This window comes from Phaseolus vulgaris, chromosome 5 (genome assembly GCF_000499845.2).
Source record: "Phaseolus vulgaris cultivar G19833 chromosome 5, P. vulgaris v2.0, whole genome shotgun sequence".
Taxonomy (NCBI): Eukaryota; Viridiplantae; Streptophyta; class Magnoliopsida; order Fabales; family Fabaceae; genus Phaseolus; species Phaseolus vulgaris.
This window is the reverse complement of record NC_023755.2, coordinates 2,166,471-2,187,294: the sequence shown is the minus strand read 5'-3', so window position 1 is coordinate 2,187,294 and position 20,824 is coordinate 2,166,471. Positions and strand designations below refer to the sequence as shown.

The 20,824-nt window shown below is 31.0% G+C and overlaps 2 protein-coding genes and 1 pseudogene across 10 annotated transcripts; 2 read left to right on the top strand and 1 right to left on the bottom strand.

The window, feature by feature from the left end:
• On the bottom strand, nucleotides 1-4,543 carry LOC137834770 (beta-glucosidase 3-like). 9 transcript variants are annotated; one of them, XM_068642952.1, is made up of 7 exons: nucleotides 4,403-4,543; nucleotides 3,351-3,438; nucleotides 2,978-3,228; nucleotides 2,719-2,834; nucleotides 2,247-2,292; nucleotides 1,065-1,108; nucleotides 1-907 (listed from the first exon to the last, which is right to left on the bottom strand). In XM_068642952.1, exons 3-7 carry the CDS (start codon nucleotides 3,152-3,154, stop codon nucleotides 901-903), a joined length of 390 nt encoding a protein of 129 aa, XP_068499053.1. In that variant the 5' UTR covers nucleotides 3,155-3,228; nucleotides 3,351-3,438; nucleotides 4,403-4,543; the 3' UTR covers nucleotides 1-900. The 9 variants fall into 9 exon arrangements, 3 of the variants coding, with proteins under 3 accessions (XP_068499053.1, XP_068499054.1, XP_068499052.1); XM_068642953.1 differs by having other exon boundaries at nucleotides 623-971; XM_068642951.1 differs by having other exon boundaries at nucleotides 764-983.
• Nucleotides 3,532-6,045, top strand: LOC137836127 (glycine-rich RNA-binding protein-like; annotated as a pseudogene).
• A 635-nt stretch (nucleotides 6,046-6,680) lies between these two features.
• LOC137834774 (uncharacterized) lies at nucleotides 6,681-7,569 on the top strand. Its single transcript, XM_068642959.1, has one exon. It carries the CDS (start codon nucleotides 6,878-6,880, stop codon nucleotides 7,427-7,429), a length of 552 nt encoding a protein of 183 aa, XP_068499060.1. The 5' UTR covers nucleotides 6,681-6,877; the 3' UTR covers nucleotides 7,430-7,569.
• Nucleotides 7,570-20,824: the final 13,255 nt, after the last annotated feature.

The window sequence follows — 20,824 nt, the reverse complement described above, 5'->3', positions numbered from 1 at the left end:
TGAATCAACCTTCAAAGAATTATAAATTCAAGCAGAACTATATGCCTTTAATATTCTTCACATAATTCCATCTAAATTGAGTATACAGTAAACAAAATTATCTATGTTGGTCATTCAAAATCTCTAAACTGACATATATTTTAAAAATAGATAAAGATTGGATAAATAATATTTGCAAATTTTATCCACCAATAACTGAAAGAAAATCATATAAAAAATGCTTCATGAACTTCTATAAGGATTTCTCAAAACAATTGAAAAAATCTTAGCATATGAACAAACTTTAGTTTCAGGTATAACATCTGACTTAGGACTGCAAAGAACACAAACTAATAATGAGTAACAGCCAATCGAAGTGTTCTTAAACTTGCACTCGTTCTAAACTACAATTTCCCTCCTAATGCTGGAACCACGTTATGTTTGTCTCTAACTCATGCATATAGTTCAGAAGACCACATAAGTGAAATGTACATATGACCCCTCCTAGATTTACTTATCAATGAATGTAGGTGGTAGAGATGTTTTATGTGGGAGTTACCATTATTATTATTATGATGATATAATATCCTTCTTTGCTGAAGAAAAAAAACATATGTCCCCTAGAATGTTGATCTAGATAACCTTTATGTGAATAGAACTGGGGTATGATTATTTGCATATAGAAAATAACTGGTGTAATGTAATCCACATAGTCCTATACTAAGAAATACTCACTTTCTTTCCTACCAGGCAAAATGCAAAATGAAAGTTAGTGATGGAAGAATGACAGATGTAACACCAAGCAATAACCATAGAAAACAGATACAAATAAGAAGATCAAGAAACCTTGTCAGCATGTCAGGGTCAACATGCTGCCATTTTACTTCTTCAATGATTTCCAGAATGTGCTTTGTCCTCTGCTTAAACTCTATTGATTCAAGAAGAAGCAGATCAGCACTCAAAAATGTGCTTTCATCAATGGGATAAGTTACCTATAACACAAACTAATCAAACTCGAATATCATTCACAAACACCATACAAACTGAGTACTCTATGAAATAATCAGAGACCAAAACAATCTTACCCTTCCATTAGTAAAGACTTCATTAACATCAGATTCAGACCCACCTGACAGCAAGAAGCTTTATTAAAGGATTTCATGATTACCAAAGAAAAATAGCCAGCAAAAGGCTGTTGAATCTAGAACAGTGGAAAAACAAATGAAGGGAGAAAGTAAGAGAAGCATATAACTATTTCTGAAAGGTACTATGGTCAAATGAATACTATGGTGATACTGGCACGCACACTTTCCATGCATCATATATTAGAATGCAGGCAACTAAATTATGCCTCTCCTCTGCTTTTTTTCTTAATTAGTTTTATCTAGAGGTTTGAACTGTAACTACCCAGGTTCCTAACGAATGCATGACGTTGTACACCCTTATATGTTGAACTTGATACATAAAATAGGTGACACACCATTGAGAATATGCAGCAGAATAAACTTTTGGAAATTTTACTGTATTTCTCCTATATTTTCATTCACCATTTCTATTAATCCATTCTAGTTGTTTTTTCCTACCAAACAAAAATTATTGCTACCTAAGATTAGGCATCCACCAAGATTTTTCCTATTTTTACCTCATAAACTTATATTTCTTCATTTTTCTTTTCTCAAAAAAAGTCATGTGTCCTAAATCTGTGGCTGCTTTGTTATCACAGCTACAAGGGATAACATTATTGTCTTTTCCTTCTTAAATAGTTGAGATTTGTTTTTCTTGGATGGGAAGAAGTACTAAGGGTGGGAAAGGTACTAGGGTTGAGTTGTGCATCATCCAAGTTTAGACTATTTTTTTCTATATTCTCTAAAATTCTTTACTCACTCTTTTATTTTACAATAAATATTTTAAAATCTAATTTTTGCAAATGTATATTTTTTAGAATAAAAAGAGACCTACAAACTTTTTATAAGGTACAAAATTTCAGACCCCAAGTTTGTGTTCAAGGATGCTCTTCACTATTCCACATGCATTGTAAAGAAAAAAAAAATGCATGCTATTGGTTTGGGTTTATTTATTTCATCCAAACTCCTTTAATGTTTTTTGTCTCATGTCCTCTCCTGTACTATTGAATGTGCCCAACTTCCATGAATTCAGCCTATAATGTGTAATATATATAACTATGAAAATAATATATGCTAATAGAGTTCAATAATTAGAGTTACTAGAAAACAAATTTGATATATTTTTGGAACTAATGCAATTACTCTCATTGTATCAGGGTAATCTCCGAATGTAATAGGATCCATAAACCTGCAATAAAATCATAGACAAAAAAATTTACTCTGTAACAATTAATGTATAAATTAAAAGCTATGCCACTTTTTTTATTGGGAAAAATGTCGGATTTTTATAAAAATCCTTTAATGCAACCTTGTATGAAATGTAAAATTATTCACGACATTCAGAAATGATCCAAGAGTTTAATCATTGTCAACACATTCTTTAGCTCAACTTACATGCAAGGCAAAGTGGTGTGTGTATTATCATGCTATAAGTTTTAGGGACTGTTGCAAAAAGGAAAACATTTGAGCATATAGAAATCTTGTTTCCTCATTTAGTATAGTTCATTTGTTTATTTTTTGAAGATCCAGACTTGGTTCTTTGCATTCCCAAAATGAAAATTTGTTGATGTCAACAAGTATTAGAAAGAAGTATCGTGACTATATTGTTACTTACCACCCAATATTGAAGTCTCGGGCCCTTTGAGCAGCCCTTACATCATCAGTGGAGTTAGTTTTTGGAAGATAACCAAAAGAAAATATATTTAACCCAATAATGCCTAGCTGCATGGCCTGCATCCAAAAAAGATTGTTGTCTGAATAAATAAAATGATGATTAACCATTTCAAAATGATGACCATCTTTAATGATATCCCTCCTGATTATGGTTCAAAATGCCATATAGTAGAGTGGTACATTTGTTAGATAATTTTTACCTGGTATTTCTTCCTATACAGCCTAGCAGCTGAAGCATGTGCTAACAATATATGATGAGCTGCCAAATATGGCTCAGTTGAGGAATTTCCTTTGGAGCAGTTAAATAAAGAGGGAGAACACCGGTGAGGTGGTGACATTCCTACACCATAGCCAAAAAGTGCATACGCATTGGCCATTCATTGTAGTCCAGTGCTTAATTATGTCACCAAATTCTCTAAAGCACACATCCGCATATGCTGTGAAGTCTTCCCTATAAGCATACACATTTAAATATGTTAATCACAACAAAAACCATTGCTCAGTTTTATAACTGATGTATTTGTGATGATCTCTATCTAGGATAATTAGAGATTTGAAATTTGGGAACCATACACAACTCTTCAACTAAGCCATCCTTCATATTCATCCTCCAATGTTTGTGGTAAGTCAAGATGGAGCGGCGTAACATGTGGCTGGATTCCTACAAGATGAGGAATTTAATGAAAATAAATATATATAAATTGGAAGAACCTTTCTAAGGAGTTAATCAAAATTTATTCTAGTCTTCACAACCATGGCTCATCAGTTCATTGATGAGGTTGTTATAGTATTTAGACTCTTGGGATTCACTCGTCCTCTTCCATATGGTAATACATGAATTTGTGAGGTATTTAATAATTTCCTACAATGCAATTCTAGCCTCCCTCTGTCCCTTCTTAAAGTAAAAACCATGAGATCCACTCTCCTCACCAGTGGCTGCCTTTGCACATATCCAAACCATATAAACTGATTTTATATTATTTTTTCCTCAATCATTGTCACACTTAAGTTACCACCAATATCTTTTCTTATACAATCATCTTGTATTATGTCCTTTTTCTTTACAACAAGACATTCATCTTAACAAACTCATTTTCACTGCTCTAATTTTTCTCTCATACTATTTCTTAAAAGCTCAAGATTCACAACTATAGAGTATAATTAATCTTACTATCATACTGCAATACGAAAAAACTTCTCTCTTACCTAGGTAGGAGCTTTGTGCTCACATATAACTCTCAATGTTTTCTCCTTTGTGTGACATCTTCATTAATTTCCTAAACATTCTATAATATTGATCTACGTTGCAGTTAGACATTTCCAATTTCTACTTTCAAGTAATTTTCCTATTTATTTATTTGCTAAAAAATTACATATATTGCGTACCACTCCTACTCAAGTAAAAACCTTCGGTTTTGATGCCAATCTCCAAAACCCAAATTTATAGTTAACATCTACCTTGCTTCCTCCATCAAAACTATAATGTGCACAGAAAACATTATTTAAGAATACACACATTGCAAGCAGACAAAAGATACACACATTTAAAAAATTAAAACAAGGGTTTCGGATTTTAAGAAAGAGAATCGTGAAACTGGAAGATCCAAGGGTTTCGGATTCGTGACCTTTTCCTCAGAGCAGGCCTGAGATATGCGATCGAAGGAATGAACGGTCAGAACCTTGACGGTCGTAACATCACTGTGAACGAAGCTCAGTCTCGCGGTGGAGGCGGCGGTGGTGGCCGTGGAGGAGGTGGAGGTGGTGGATACAGCCGTGGGGGTGAAGGATACGGAGGTCGTCGTGAGGGAGGTTATCACCGTAGCGGTGGTGGTTACAGTGGTTTAAATAACCTCTACTACTATTTATGTGTCTTACTAGAGTTTATAATAAACTCTACTAATAAACTCCTCTTAAAATTAATTTTTTTTTGGTGAATAAAATTATTGTATATATATACCTAAACCTATATTTATATATACATACTAAAATTATTGTAAAATTAATAAATAAATTAAACAATTTTATTTAATGTAATCTTAGCAACAAAATCATGTCACATTTATATTACTAATACATTAATAAATAAACTAGCTAATGTATACAAATGAAAATATTAAGTTTAAGTCAATAAATGACATACCCGCATGGAAGATCTATGTTAAGTATGGTGTACCATAAATTAATATTTGATATAATCTAAAATTTGTATCAACAAAGAACATAAGAGTCAATTATTAGAGTAAGTTCATTACAATTCAAGTCACATATCTACATATGTTACGTCAATTATTAGAGTAAGTTCATTACAATTCAAGTCATATATCTACACATGTTACGTGTAAAAAAAAATTCTTTATGTGTTTCTCCCTCCACCTCAACAAATGGTTTGCTGCACCCATCATTCTTGGAAAAAACCATTTTATCCCTTTTAAAAATACTTCCAAAATACATTTTTTGAAATATTTTCAGTAACATATTTTACGAATTCTAAATTTATGATTATAGAAATTAAAAAATGTGTTTTGAAAAGAATATTCTGAAAATGTTTTTTCCTTCCGGATTTCCTATTCGAGAAACACACTTTGTTTGTATAGCCCTTATTCCAAAAAAAACTTTTTCTTACGTAACCTTTATTCCAGAATTGGAATGCAAAAGAAAATGTAGGGTGCAGAAAGAAATACTCAAGCACTTATTTTCTTTCCCCAATTATTTTTGTGTGAATCGACAAAAGTGTTTCTAGAACAATTTTCTGAATGGAAAATATTTTTCAGAAGATATTTTTTGCATTTTGAAATTGATTTTACATAATAGGATTTGATTTTTGAATTCAAAATTTTACTTTTGGAAGACAATAATTTATTTATATTTTTTTTCCAAAATATATTTTTTTAATTATGATTTTCATTTTTAAAATAAAAGACATTTTTGGAAATTTAAAAATGTACAAGGTGTAGGTTAAAAAAATTGGGTGTAGAAAGATTTTGTCTTTTGAATCTGAAAGTAATGGAAAATATACAATATAAAAAAATACTAAATATATTTGAGATCTAAAAGTAATAAAATCTTTTAGAACAATTGAAATCAAATACATCTATATTTAGGTTTTTTCTCCTACTCTCACAATATTTTGGTTCCATAATTTTTAAAATGACAATTTTACTTTTCTTTAAATTTTTGCATATTCTCCATAACACATTTTATAGAATCTTTATATTAATATTTTCAAAAATTTCAGAACATGATTTATGGAACTAAATTTTCAGAATAAGATTTTCAAAAAATAATATATTCTGAAACGCATTTTGGAACAAAATTTATAGAATAAAATTTTCATAATAAACTTTCCAAAAATATATATAATACCTTATGGAATGTGTTTTTTAAAATGAGTTATCTGGAAAAAAAAGAGCATTTTATAATACATGAAATGTGCTATTGAAAGAACTTTCCAAAACTCTCTCTCTATCTCTCTCTTATGTAAGAATGCAACAACAACAATATCGACAACAATCATGATTATGAACGATATTTTAATATTTTTTTACCAATGAGGCTAAAGTTAATAATAATGATGGGGTATAGGAAGTAAAATTTCTATATTATAAAAAAAAAATATTTTGAATTATATAATTTGAAAGATATTTTCAGATTTAGAAATGCTTTCTAAATTTACAGAATCTAGAAGCAATTTAGAAAAAAAAAATCCGATTACTTAATGTTATTTCAGATTATGTAATCTAAAACTAATCATAAATCTAAAAAAAACTTTTAAAAAAACTTTCAAATTATATAATCTAAAATATAAGCTACACCACACTATAAACTTCATATATTTTAATTCCTTTTTACATAAAATATTTTTGAATATAAAAATCAATGGAAATAACACAAGAAATGAAGAAACTTGAATCATGTTTTAAGTTTATGATTAAGGTGTTTTGATTTAGTTTAAGTGGGCCGGGTGGGCTTAAAATTGGGGTGAAACGGTTAAAAGTTGATAATAGGAAAGCAAAACGACACGAAGCATCAGAGTCAACATCACATGTTCCAACTTCACTGCACATCTTCTCATCGCATCATCATCATCATCATCACATCTCATGCACAACCCATGTGGGGGCACATCGCATCCACCACCACCACCGCACATACCATCCAAAAACCACGTCGTTTACCACCCGATTCTCCAACCCTGCCGCCGCGCCCATGATCCCGCGCACTCCCCCTATATGCTGACTAACGCCGCCGCCGCCGCAGTCGCCTGGCTCCGCCGCCGCCGGATCCGCTACCTCTTCCTCCTCCTCTGCTCCCCGCTCCTCCTCCTCCTCCTCTGCGCCGCCCTCCCATTCCTCTGCGCCGCCGAGCTCTGCCTCCGCATCCGCCTCTGGCGGAAGCTCCTCCGCCGCGACTCCGCCGCCGCAGATCGTCTCCGCCGCTGCGAGGAAGGTTTCCGCGAGGAGGAGCAGCAGGAGAAGAGTCTCTTGCATCGGTACCTCGAAGATCAGCTTTTTCTCGTCGGATCCATGTACGAGTGCGGCGACGATGACGATGACGATAACGACGACGGCGAAGAAGAAGAAGAAGCTTCTAGAATCGTTGAAGATGTCGAAAGGTTAGGTAGTTCCACTGCTAGAAACCCTCTCTTGAGATGACATCACATAGTGAAACAAAGGAAAGAAAAAAAAAAAACTTTTATTTTCTTATAATTTTATGCTTGTATATAAATGTGTATTTTTTTTCATTGTTTTTACTTTTTATAGAAAAACAAAATTGATTCAGATTCTGGGAACAACTTGGGTCTCTTTTCTTGTTCTTGTTCATGTTTCATCAGTTTTCTTTTCTAATTTTCCTTCAATTCAATTTCTAAAAAGGAAGAGTTTTCAATATTCAATAACAATTTTTCCGCCATTAATGCCAACCACTAAAGCTTTGATAAAATCTGGTGCCATCTGTGTTCAAATTTGTGGTTTTCCTTAATAGAAACACAAAACTAATGAAATACCATATTTTGTTTTTACATTTTGCAATAAATTTTCTTACAATATCTTAGTTTTAATCTTTCCCACACATAAATACAAGTAATGCATGATTCTTTTAATAAACAATTGAATGAGAAAATAAAATCAAATAAATTAATTTTGGTAATCAATTTATGTACTTTAATATTTTTACTATTTCTTTTGTAAGTTGATGCATATATTAAATAAAATTATAAATTAGTTATATCTTATTATTTTAAGGACAATTGTGTAATGAATTATAAGATCAAATAATGAAGATAACAAGATAGCTCAAGGCTTTAATGGTGTTTTAAAATAGAAACTTGTTACATGAAAAACTTTGAAACAAAATATTTTTCAAAAATAAAAACACAACCTTGCCCTATTTTAATATGTTAAGAAAAATTATTTGGCTAAAGAAAGTAGTTGAATATACACATTTTTTAACCAATTATATACAAGTTTTGTTTTTAAGAAGAAGAAAAAAGTTACTATTTCTTATTATTAATCACACATCGAGATAATCGACTATAGAGTAAGTTCTAAGCTTTTGGAAAACAAATGGATATTATAATCAATTGCAAAATCTATGTAATTGATTATGTAGTGTACTATTCAATTTCATGGGACATTATGTAACAATTAGAAAAATATATTTGCTTCAACTTTTAAAATAACCCATTGCATAGTAAAAAATAAATTTAGTAAAATTTAGTTGCTCGATTATGTAATTGATTACACTCAAAATAATTGATTATATAGTTTAAATTGGTTTATTGAAAACTTATATGAACAAGAGAAAAGTAATAGATAGAAAAAGTAACCAATTATGAAAAAATATTTTTATAAATATAAGATGAATAAACTTATTTGTAACACAAAGAAAATATTACAAAAACACTTGAATAAGATAACATTACCGTAGACAATTGTTTGAGATTTAAAGATGATAAAGCTTTTTCAACAAGAACTTTATAAAAAAAAAAGAATTTAATTAAAGTTTGATTGTTTCTTAAATTTAATCTTTTATGTTTACTTTTTAAAAAAATGCTGTCCTTCTGGTAGGGAAAGAGTTGATCTTATAAGATTGATGTTTTTCTCATTACTTATAAACTTCTCTTCTCTTCTTTCTCCATTATTATATATATTTTTTGATATTTAAATTAATATGAAAAAAAAATCAGATCATTGAATTGTGATTTAATTAAATTTAAAAAAAAATCGCAAATATATTTTAATTAATGATGCTAAGAAAATGATTTGGTTTGAAAAATAATCATGCTAAAATTTCTTCATCTAACATGTAATGTCAAACACGTTTTGCTAACTTTTTTTTGAATCATGTGTAAATGATATTTTCTTGTTTATTTCGACTAATGATCAAAGTGTGATTCATGCGTTTGATAAACTACACCTAATGTAAGTTTGACCTAAAATGGTTCGTTAAAAATACAAACTTAAGGATATAAATTTTCATAAACATTTTTCAACAAATTTCATTTGATGAAACATAAAACGCTTTTCTTTAGATCACATTGACATATTTAAACGCTTATTTTATTCTTAGTTCTTTTAGTCCAAAAAAGTAATGTCAAAAGTAGATTTGTAACTCAACTAAATCACTTTGACTAACATATATTCATGTTTACTTTAATACGTGATTAGATAATAATTTTAATGTCTGACCAATTAATAGAATGCAAATCAAATACTTAGTTTTAAAACCATTTTGGTAAAATATTTTTAGTATGTACTCACATGTTAGCCCTCCTTCTATGGTTAGCGCAAGTAATGGTAATATGAAATATCGAAAATATAAGAAAGAGAGAAAAATCACACAATAATTCATATTGATTCATATATGGCAACATACTACATCTAATTCTAATCAACCAATTTAGTGTGAGATAAAAATATGTTTTTGAAAATATACGAAGATATATATGTTTAAATGATAAGGTTACTGGTGGAATTTTATCTGTATAATTTTAGTAAAAATATTGTTGGATGCCCTCGATTCAGTGAAGTGTAATTTGAGTTACTTTATTAAGTGTTTCATCTGATACTCTTGTCTAATAGAACTATTTTCGCTCAAGCATAACTATCGTATGATATCTTTATTTAAGTGATATTTACTTAGTTTGTCTGAATGTAATTATTGTATGTAAGTGTGTTATGTAGAAATGTTTGATTTTGTGATTAGGTGATTATCTTTTTTAATTAAATGTATTATATTCATGAAATGACATTATTATATATGAGGTGTGATGTTGAGGTTTCAAAACTGGGATAGTATATGGACCAAGGTTCTTTGTGAGTAATAAACAAATATCTATGTTGTAACAAAGATTTTATAGCTTCGTTGATGGCTTGGGTCATGTAGACTATGACATCTAGTGTGAGAAACTAAATGGACTATTGTATCGTCAAATTCTGAGAGTACATAAGAACATATTCCAAGGTTTGGAAAAGAATATACTTTAAACTCACCGTGATCTATGTAGTTGAGGTTGCATACATGACGTGCTAAAATAGGTCAGGTGTTAAATCTCTGATGGAAAAATGCTTAATACAAGTATTCTAGAAAGTGTTAGTAGATATTCCTTGACGAATATCTTGATTATGGAAATTTATGTGTGATTCGTACATATGTGTGTATGTGTATGATGTAAAGGACTCTATAATTTTATGTGTTTCGAAATTTGGATCTTATAAATTTATGCTCTTTTATGATCTTTTTGGTAACTTATCTTTGTGTTGGTTGTTCTTCATATGTGATAACATAAAAGTTTTGACTATACACCTAAATTTAAGTATAGTAAATGTTAGAGCTTCACCTCAAAGGACATAAATGTAAGGACACAATATTGTTTTATTTTTTTCTTTTCAAATGAACCATGTGTATATCAGATTATCTTTTTTCATACCTTATATTAAGTGATGTTTTTTTATATTAGAAAAATAAATCACTAAATATATACTATAAAAAGACATATATACCAATTAAATGTCAAAAGAAAAAATAACTAGTTAGATTTTTTTTATTTTCATATTCTCTGAATGCATATTTGATAGATTGAAATTTGAAAATATTCTCAAATTTATATTGATGTTTCATTTAACTTCTTCAATTAATCATAAAAAATAATTATCTATGTTTGATTTGAAATTAAACAAAAAATAAGAAAAATTTAAAAGAAGAAACATGAATAAAGTAAGTGTTTAATACTCAATTGCCACCTAAACCAATTTCTAAAAATAGGCTGATATTGATAAAAAAAAATCATACAAAATTTTCAATAACAATTTAAGATGATGTGATTCAGATCTAAAGGAAATGATTTTTTTTAATTTCAAATATTTTATAAAAGTGTATTTGTAATTATAAAAAATTATATATCTATAATAAAATCAATTTTAATTTATTGCGAAGTTAATTTTTTTATATTTTCTTTCTTGAAAATATTTGTGAAATAAACTCTTACAATGAGTGGTACTTTGTTGTAAGATGTTGAGTTAAGTACTTAGCCATTGAAGCATTCAAAGCAAAAATATCATATTGTTTAAACAATTTTTTTTCGAGAACTTTTAAAAGAGAAAAATAAGAAAAAACATTAAAACTAAAATGAATTTATATATAAGGTAATTTATAAAGTTGTTTTTGAGATAATTTACAAAAAGCTCTTCCATGTAGTTTCACTAAATTTTACTTTTTAATTTTATATAAGTTAGGGAAAAATTCATTTTAATCTTTTTATCATAGAAGTTGAAACTGATAAATTTGTTCAAAACATAATTTTAAAAAGGTTTCATTGGGGGTAAAGTAACACACGTTAATCATTGTTTAAGAAATGTAATATTATCATTTGCAAAACAATAAAAAAAAGGAATAATTTGATTTTTTAAAATATATAAATAAGATTATTTGAAATAATTTAAATTTGAATGTTATTGTTTGATTGATCATTTAAAAGTGATATATTTTATTTTAAAAATTTTATTTAGTGTATTTTCTAAAGAGATGTGTAATTCCTTATAGGATTAAATTAATTTGTTTAGTGTCTATACTTTTAACTGCAAAAATCATAAAGACCCAACTCCAAAAATCATAAAGACCAAACTCATATATAATAAATTGAAGTGACACTTATGTACTCCATATATATTAAATCATGAGGACTTAAGAATAAAGAGGAATTTTTGTTTTCTTCATAATAATAAAATTATTTTTCGATTAATTGTATAAGCAAACTATATATTATTCATTTACCTTACCAACACAATTTATGTTATGCATTTATTTAGTTTTACTAATCTTAAAGATTAAGTGTTTTTTAGAAGTTAATTGTACATTCCAATGACTAATTATTTTTACATGATTTAAGATGCACAAAATAATATAGTTTCGTGCTACTGAAAGTTCATTGAAAAAAAAACAATTCTTTAATAACAAGACCGTGTTATCGAGTCGGTAATAATCTGTACAAGCTATGAGTTTCTGTTTTTTTTTATGTTTGTTATTTATATTTATTTATATTTATTTATATTTGATGTGTGTTTGTATATTGATGTGTGGGAAACTCAGGAATCCACTTGCAGAATATTGAGAAAGAAAGGTCTTTCTCTAGTTTGGGACGGAGAGAAGACATTTTTTGTCAGCTAGACTGATATTTGTATTTTTTTTTTATTGTTGTGGTATTTTAATTTTTTTCAGCATGTGATCTGAAAACTGTGTTAGGGTTGGCAAAGTTCTTTGGGAAATATTTCAAGAGGTATTTGGTCATCATGCTTGTAAGGTAGATGATGGAAGAGATGACTTCACTACGACTCACCTCCTAGAATATCAGTTGCTGACTACCCTGTTATGCCTACTTGATCTGAAGCCTGTTAATTTCTTCGAGAAATATCCAATCCTCGACCTCCCAATTTAAAAAATATTTACCAGTTTGTAAAGCTCATGATTCAGCTTAAGATTCCATCATCTGGATTTTAGTCTAAGTAGATGTGGTATATTTGGCTCAAAAATCATGATGATCTGTTGAAGTATAGGTAACTTGTATTGGATGATGCTTTGTCTTAACGATTTTAGTGATTTTCTGTTATTTTGTTTCTTTAGTTCTAAATATAAAAAATTCTTTGTGTATGTGATATAAGTTGCATTGAGAACTATTGTATATATATAACCTTCTTTATAATAAAGTTGTTTTCGTTGGTTTTTGTTAATGTTATTGTGTTTTTCTTGTTATTGTTAAATAAAGTGTTATACAAGAAAGAAACTCGTGGGTAAAACACTTTCTAGTGAGAGGTTAGAATGTATAAAAAAACTCACACTTGATAGTGATGGTGAAAAATTCAAGTGTTGAGCTAGAAATCACACATTGGGTGGTGATGAATAATATATAACGAGTGATGAGTAATATATAAGGAGAAGGACTCACTTTATAAAATTTTCTGTTAGATTTTAATCCAATGATTAATTTTCTTTTAAAATAAAAAAACTACAAAATTATTAACGCGTGTAGATAAATTACAAAATTAATTAAATTACAACCTCTTGTTTTTATTGTATAATCAATTTTTCATTATTGTACAAATAGATCAATTTTAATTTCAACATTTAAAATAATCCATTGCATAGTACAAAATAAATTTAGTAAAATTTAGTTACTCGATTATGTAATTGATTAGCTCAAAATAATTGATTATATAGTTTAAATTGGTTTATTGAAAAACTTATATGAACCAGAGAAAAGTAATCACACCAATTATGAAAATTTCTTTTTATAAATATAAGATGAATAAACTTATTTGTAACACAAAGGAAATACTATTGAGATTTAAAGACGATAAAGTTTTTTCAAACAAGAATTTTATAAAAAAAAGAGTTTAATTTAATTTTGATGTTTCATAGATTTAATCTTTCATGTTTACTTTTTAAAACATGATGTTGTTCTGGTAAGAAAAGAGGTGATGTTATAAGATTGATGTTTTTCTCATTGCTTATAAACTTCTCTTCTCTTCCTTCTCCATTGTCATATATTGTTAATATATTTAATTTTCTATTTTAAATTATTGGGCTTTATTTGTTTGACCCAACTTTCTGTTTTAGGTCTTAAATCTTTTTCTTATATATACACCATGTATTTTACTCTCTAATATACAAGTGAATAAATTTTTTTTTTATATTTATTTTTCTCTACAATTAGGGTTCATCAAAACCTCTCTTTCTTCATTACGATTACGTGCGATTACGTACGCTACATTAAAGTATCACATCAGACAAGGAATATTCATCTTCATTTACTGTAATATGGTATCAGAGTTCTTCGAAGGAAGAGTTCTGTTGCGCTTCTCCCTGATTTTTATTTCCCTCTGCTGTTCTTGGTTTTTTTTTTTATTTTTTTTTTCTGTTCTCTTTCAAAATCTTGATTGGTTTTATAAATCTTTTAGGCAATGTTTAATGAAAACCCTAGTCTTCATAGTCTCAATAGTAGTCACACTATTACATGCAATTTTTGTGGTAAATATGGTCATACTGAGGTTGTTTGTTTTCGCAAAGTGGGTTTTCCTTCTGGTAATGTTAAAACCTCAAAGTTTTCTTTTACTAGAAAAGTCTGCACTTTTTGTAATCGTCTTGGCCACACTGTTGACACCTGTTATAAAAAGCATGGGTTCCCTCCTGGCTACAAATTCACCAATTGGACATCTCAAGCCAATAATATGATTACTACTGATACTGACACTTTTTCTGAGCTTTTTCCTAAAGAATAGGATGTAAAGGGGATTCAACTTACATCACAACAGTGCCAATTCCTTACCAACATTTTGCGTCAGCAAAACCTTGAGGATCCTGCCACTCACACTCAAATTAATCAAGTCGGCACCATCTCTACGGATGAAATCCCCAATACTGAGCATTCTTCAACATGTAAGTTTCTATCTTCACTATCTTCTATAAAAGAATCTTGGATTATTGATTCTGGTGCCATTGATCATGTTTGTCACAATTTGAACGTTTTTACTACTTATACTAAAATTAAACCTGTCTTAATTAGTCTTCCAAATGGCCAAACTGTTTATGCCACATATTCTGGTTTAGTACGTTTTTCTGATCAGTTTTATTTGTCTGATGTGTTATACGTGCCTCATTTTCAATTAAACTTAATATCTGTTTCTAAACTCACACACCAACTTAAATGCACTTTAACTTTCACTTCAACCCACTGCATTATACAAGACAATCTCACTCAAGAGAGGATTGGTACAGTTAAAGCCACCGCTGGCTTGTACCTTGTCACTACCTTGCCTGCTTCTAGTCATTCTAAACCGCATTGTTTTGCTCCTTTTATTAATTGTAATATCACAGACAAAACACTATGGCATTATAGACTAGGACACCCTTCACATGAAAGATTACATGTCTTAAGCAAACAATACTCTTTTATTACTGTTGATACTCATCATGTATGTGACACTTGTAGTCGTGCAAAACAGAGAAAACTTCCTTTCACTTTAAGTAATACTATTTCCTCTGCTATTTTTGATCTTGTACACTTTGATATTTGGGGACCACGTTCCATAATTTCTATGCAAGGTTTTCGTTATTTCTTGACTATTGTTGATGATTACTCGCGTTATACTTGGGTTATTCTGCTGCATAACAAATCTGAAGTGTGTCAACACATCATTAACTTCACTGTTTTCGTTCAAAACTAATATCAAAACGATTCGTACTGACAATGGTGTTGAGTTTGCTATGTCAAATTTTTATGCTTCAAAGGGAATTATACATAAAAAATCTTGTGTTGAAACACCACAACAAAATGGTGGCATTGTAGAACGTAAACATCAACACATACTAAATGTAACCCGGGCTTTACTTTTTCAAGCAAATCTTCCTCCTATTTTTTGGGAATTTGCTGTAAATCATGCTGTTTTCTTAATAAATGTTATTCCTACTCCATTACTTGATAACATCACTCCTCATGAAAAGTTGTTTGGAAAACCATATGACATTTCCTTTCTAAAAGTGTTTGGTTGTCTCTGTTATGCTAGTACCATTACTGCACATAGAAAAAAATTAGATAATAGATCTATCAAAGACATTTTTCTTGGCTTCCCGCAAAATACAAAAGGTTATATTATCTTAAATTTAAAGTTTCATAGCATAGAGATATCAAGACATGTAATCTTTCATGAAAACCACTTTCCATATAAATTGGACAGTGGCTTGCCTAAGGACCCTAACACTTTATCTCTCCCTATTTCTAATGCATATAATTCTGCTTTTGATTTTTTTTCTGATACTGCACCTCCTGTCGAGCCATGTGCCTCTACTCCTGCACCCAATACTGTTCCTCCACTAGCCTCATTATCCTATGATCTTCCAACAAATAGTGCCTCTGCTCCTGCATCCAACATTGCACCTCCATCAGAATTATCACCGCCTGCATCTCCACGAAGCATCTCACCCCAATTTCCAAGAAGATCAGCTCATCCTCACCGACAACCTGCTTATCTTGCAGATTTCCACACTGCAACCAACACTGTAAGTAGTAGATATCCTATTCATAATTACTTGTCTTACAATTCCTTATCTTCCAATTTTAGAAATGTTATTTCCTCTATCAATTCTCATCCTGAACCTCGGACATATAACGAAGCCTCCAAACATGCTTCTTGGCAATCTGCCATGCAAGATGAGCTTCAAGCTCTTGCTGCTAACAATACTTGGCAACTTACCCCTCTCGCTCCAGGAAAGAAAATTATTGGTTGTAAATGGGTATATAAAATCAAATACCATTCTGATGGCACTGTTGAGCGCCACAAAGCTAGAGTTGTTGCCAAAAAGTTTACCCAACTTGAAGGACTTGATTTCTTAGACACTTTTGCACCTGTTGCTAAACTCACTACCCTTCGCCTTCTGCTTGCTATTGCCACTACCAAAAATTGGATTTTAAAACAACTTGATGTCAATAATGCATTTCTTCATGGTGATCTCCATGAAGAGATATACATGACCCCCCCACCTGGCCTCTCTCTTCCTTCTCCCCAGCATGTTTGCAAGCTTCAACGGTCTTTGTATGGCCTTCGTCAAGCTGGTCGCCAATGGTACGCCAAACTTTCTACTTTTCTTTTATCAAATAATTACTCTATTTCTATTGCTGATCACTCTCTTTTTCTTAAATATAATAATGATAAACTCACTGTTATTCTTGTTTATGTTGATGACTTGCTCTTAACTGGTGATGACACAGAGGAAATCAATACAATTACTGCATCCCTTCACCATCACTTCAAGATAAAAAATTTAGGTAATCTCACTTACTTTTTGGGACTGGAAATTGCTCGCAACAGTACTAGTCTTCATTTAAGTCAACTGGCATGCTTGACTCTGCACCTATGGCCACTATGACTCACACCTCCCGTCTCTCTCCCGACCAAGGCTCACCTCTCGATGCTGATGCCACTTCTCAATACAGAAGACTCCTTGGACGTCTAATTTACTTAACCAACACGCGATCAGACATCGCCTTCACTGTCCACAATTTAAGCCAATTCATATATGCACCAACAACTCATCATCAGCAAGCTGTCTCACGTCTTTTGCGTTACCTCAAGGGCACCCCTGGTGAAGGACTATATTTTTCTCACACTAGTTCACTTCACCTTTGTGGTTTTAGTGACTCTGACTGGGCAACATGTCTTACCACACGCAAATCTGTCACTGGATATTCCATCTACTTAGGAGACTCCCTAATATCATGGAAATCAAAGAAGCAGTCAACTATCTCCCGCAGCTCCTCTGAAGCCGAGTATAGAGCACTTGCCACCACCACATGTGAGTTACAATGGTTGTCTTACCTCCTTCAGGATTTACATCTTCCTCTCTCCCAGCCTGCAACCCTGTACTGTGAGAACAAATTTGCCCTTCAAATAGCTTCCAATCAAGTTTTTCATGAACGAACCAAGCATATTGAAATTGATTGCCACCTAGTTCGTGAAAAACTTAACTCTGGTCTCCTCAAACTACTACCCATTACTTCTGCAAGTTGCTGACATATTCACCAAGCCCCTTGCTTCCGCACAATTCTCTACTCTCAAATCCAAGCTGGGCCTGACAAATATCTACTCCCCAGCTTGAGGGGTGTTAATATATTTAATTTTCTATTTTAAATTATTGAGTTTTGTTTGTTTGACCCAACTTTCCTTTTCTGTTTCAGCTAGGTCTTAATCTTTTTCTTATATATACACCATGTATTTTACTCTCTAATATACAAGTGAATAAAAGTTTCTTTTATATTTATTTTTTTCTACAATTAGGTTCATCAAAACCTCTCTTTCTTCGTTACGATTACGTACGCTACATTAAAGTATCACATCAGACAAGGAATATTCATCTTCATTTACTGTAATATCCTTTTGATATTTAAATTAATAAGAGAGGATTAAATTGTGATTTAATTAAAATTTTAAAAAAATTGTAAATATCTTTTAATTAATGATGCCAAGTTATTCATCCATGTAATGTCAAAAATAATAATTTATCAAATTATATACAATTATTGTACGATATTGTACCCAACTATATGCAATTAATTTAATAATGATAGAATCTCATGATTAATATCCTATCTAATTAGATTGTAATTATATATTTCCTACACATGAAGTGATGTAAAGTTCATCGAAAAAAAAAATAAAAAATTCTTTAATAACAAGATCGTCTTATCGAGTCGGTACAAGCTATAAGTTACTGTTTTCTATGTTTGTTATTTATATTTATTTATATTTGATGTGAGTTTGTATATTGATGGTTAGGGAACTCAGGAATCCATCTGGGAAGATATTGAGAAAAAATATATTGAGAAAGAAAAGGTCTTTCTCTAGTTTGGGACTGAGACCCTTGTTAGAGGTAGGCTCATATTTGTATTTTCTTTTGTTGATTGTTATGGTATCTTTAATATTTTTCAGCATGTGATCTGAAAATTGTGTTTTGGCAAAGTTCTTTCGGAAATATGCAAAGGTCATTTGGTCATCCATGCTTGTAAGGTAGATCATGCTTCTGAGGTAGCTGATGGAAGAGATGACTTCACTGCGACTTCACCTTCTACGAATTCACCTCATAGAATATCAGTTGCTGCAACAGATACCATGTCAAGAGACTACCCTGTCATGCCTACTTGATATGAATCCTATTAATTTCTTCGAGAAAAATTCAATCTCAGTGAGATTTAAAGACGATAAAGCTTTTTAAACAAGAACTTTATAAAAAAAAAGAGTTTAATTTAATTTTGATATTTCTTAGATTTAATCTTTCTTTTTAAAAAATGGTGTTGTTCTTATAAGGGAAGAGGTAATCAATTTCAGGCATCTATTAAAACCATCCGCGGATTGGAATTTATTTCAATGTATGATTTTTTTCTCAAAAAAAGGTATTGAATGTTAACGCACTTGCGTCTACACTCCTCAACAAAATGGAGTAGTAGAACGCACACGTTTTAAACACAACACGAGCCCTCCTATTTCAGTCCAATTTACCATTAGAATTTTAGGGAGAATACGTTTTAACCGCCATATATATCATTAATCGCTTGGCATCACCTTTACTAAAAATAAAAATCACCTTTTGAGCTACTAAAAAATGCCTTCTTATATGGCACATTGCATGAAATTATTGACATGGACTTGTCACCTGGGCATCATCGACGGGAGAACATTGTATGTCGACTCAACAAATCTCTTTATGGTCTCAAACAAGCATCTCGGACATGGTTTTCAACATTTTCTCATGTGATTAAATTTGTAGGATTTCAACAGTCCAAGACAGATTACTCTCTATTCACAAAACAGAATAACTCATCATATACTTCTCTTTTGATTTATGTGGATGATATTCTTTTGACAGAAATTCAGCGTGTTAAAGATTGTCTATTACAACAATTTCGCATTAAAAATCTTAGAGACCTAAAATATTTTCTAGGGATTGAATTTTCCCGTTCCAAAGCTGGTATTTACATGTCCCAAAGAAAATATGTTTGATATTTTGCAGGATACGGGACTCACAGGTGCTAGACAAATTTCCAATGGAACAATACCTAAAATCCACACCAGATGATGGAGAGTTATTAAAGGATCCAGTCAAATACAGGCGACTCGTGGGACGACTGATATACCTCACGGTTACTCGGCCTGACATAGCATTTTCGGTTTGGACCCTAAGTTAATATATACAGATCCACGGAAACCTCATTGAGATACCACAATTCGAGTCCTAAAGTACATCCAAGGATCACCAGGACAAGGATTGCTATTGCCATCCGAAAACAATCTGACATTGACAGCTTATTGCGACTCAGACTGAGGTTGTCAGACAACTCGGAGATCAGTATGTGGGTATTGCATTTTTCTTGGTTCTTCTATTATTTCATGGAAGTAAAAAAAACAGACAAACGTATCAAGATCATCAGCGGAAGCAGAATACCGCGCGATGGGTAATACTTGTTTGGAGATAGTTTGGTTGCGATATGTGTTGCAGGATTTAAAGGTGCCATGTAATTTGCCAGCTCACTTTTCTGTGACAATCAAGCGGCATTACATATAGCAGCAAACCCAGTATTTCATAAAGGCACAAAACACATTGAGATAGACTGCCACATTGTGCGAAAAAAATTACAAGCTGGGATAATCAGTCCTTCATATGTACCGACACAGTATCAGCTTGTAGATATTTTTACGAAGGCAATGGGCAAGGAACGATTTTTGACGCTACGACACAAATTGGGGGTTCATGATCTTCACCTACCAAGTTGAGGGGAGTATTAAGAAAATAATAATTATCAAATTATATGCAATTATTGTACGATATTGTACCCAATTATATACAATTAATTTAATAATGATAAAATGTCTTGATTAGTATCCTACCTAATTAGATTGTAATTTGGGGAGAGAAACTCCCTATATATTTCCTATACATGAAGTGACGTAACACACATAAAAGAATAAGAAGCATCTCTTCTTCTTACCATTTTTTATCATTTTCTT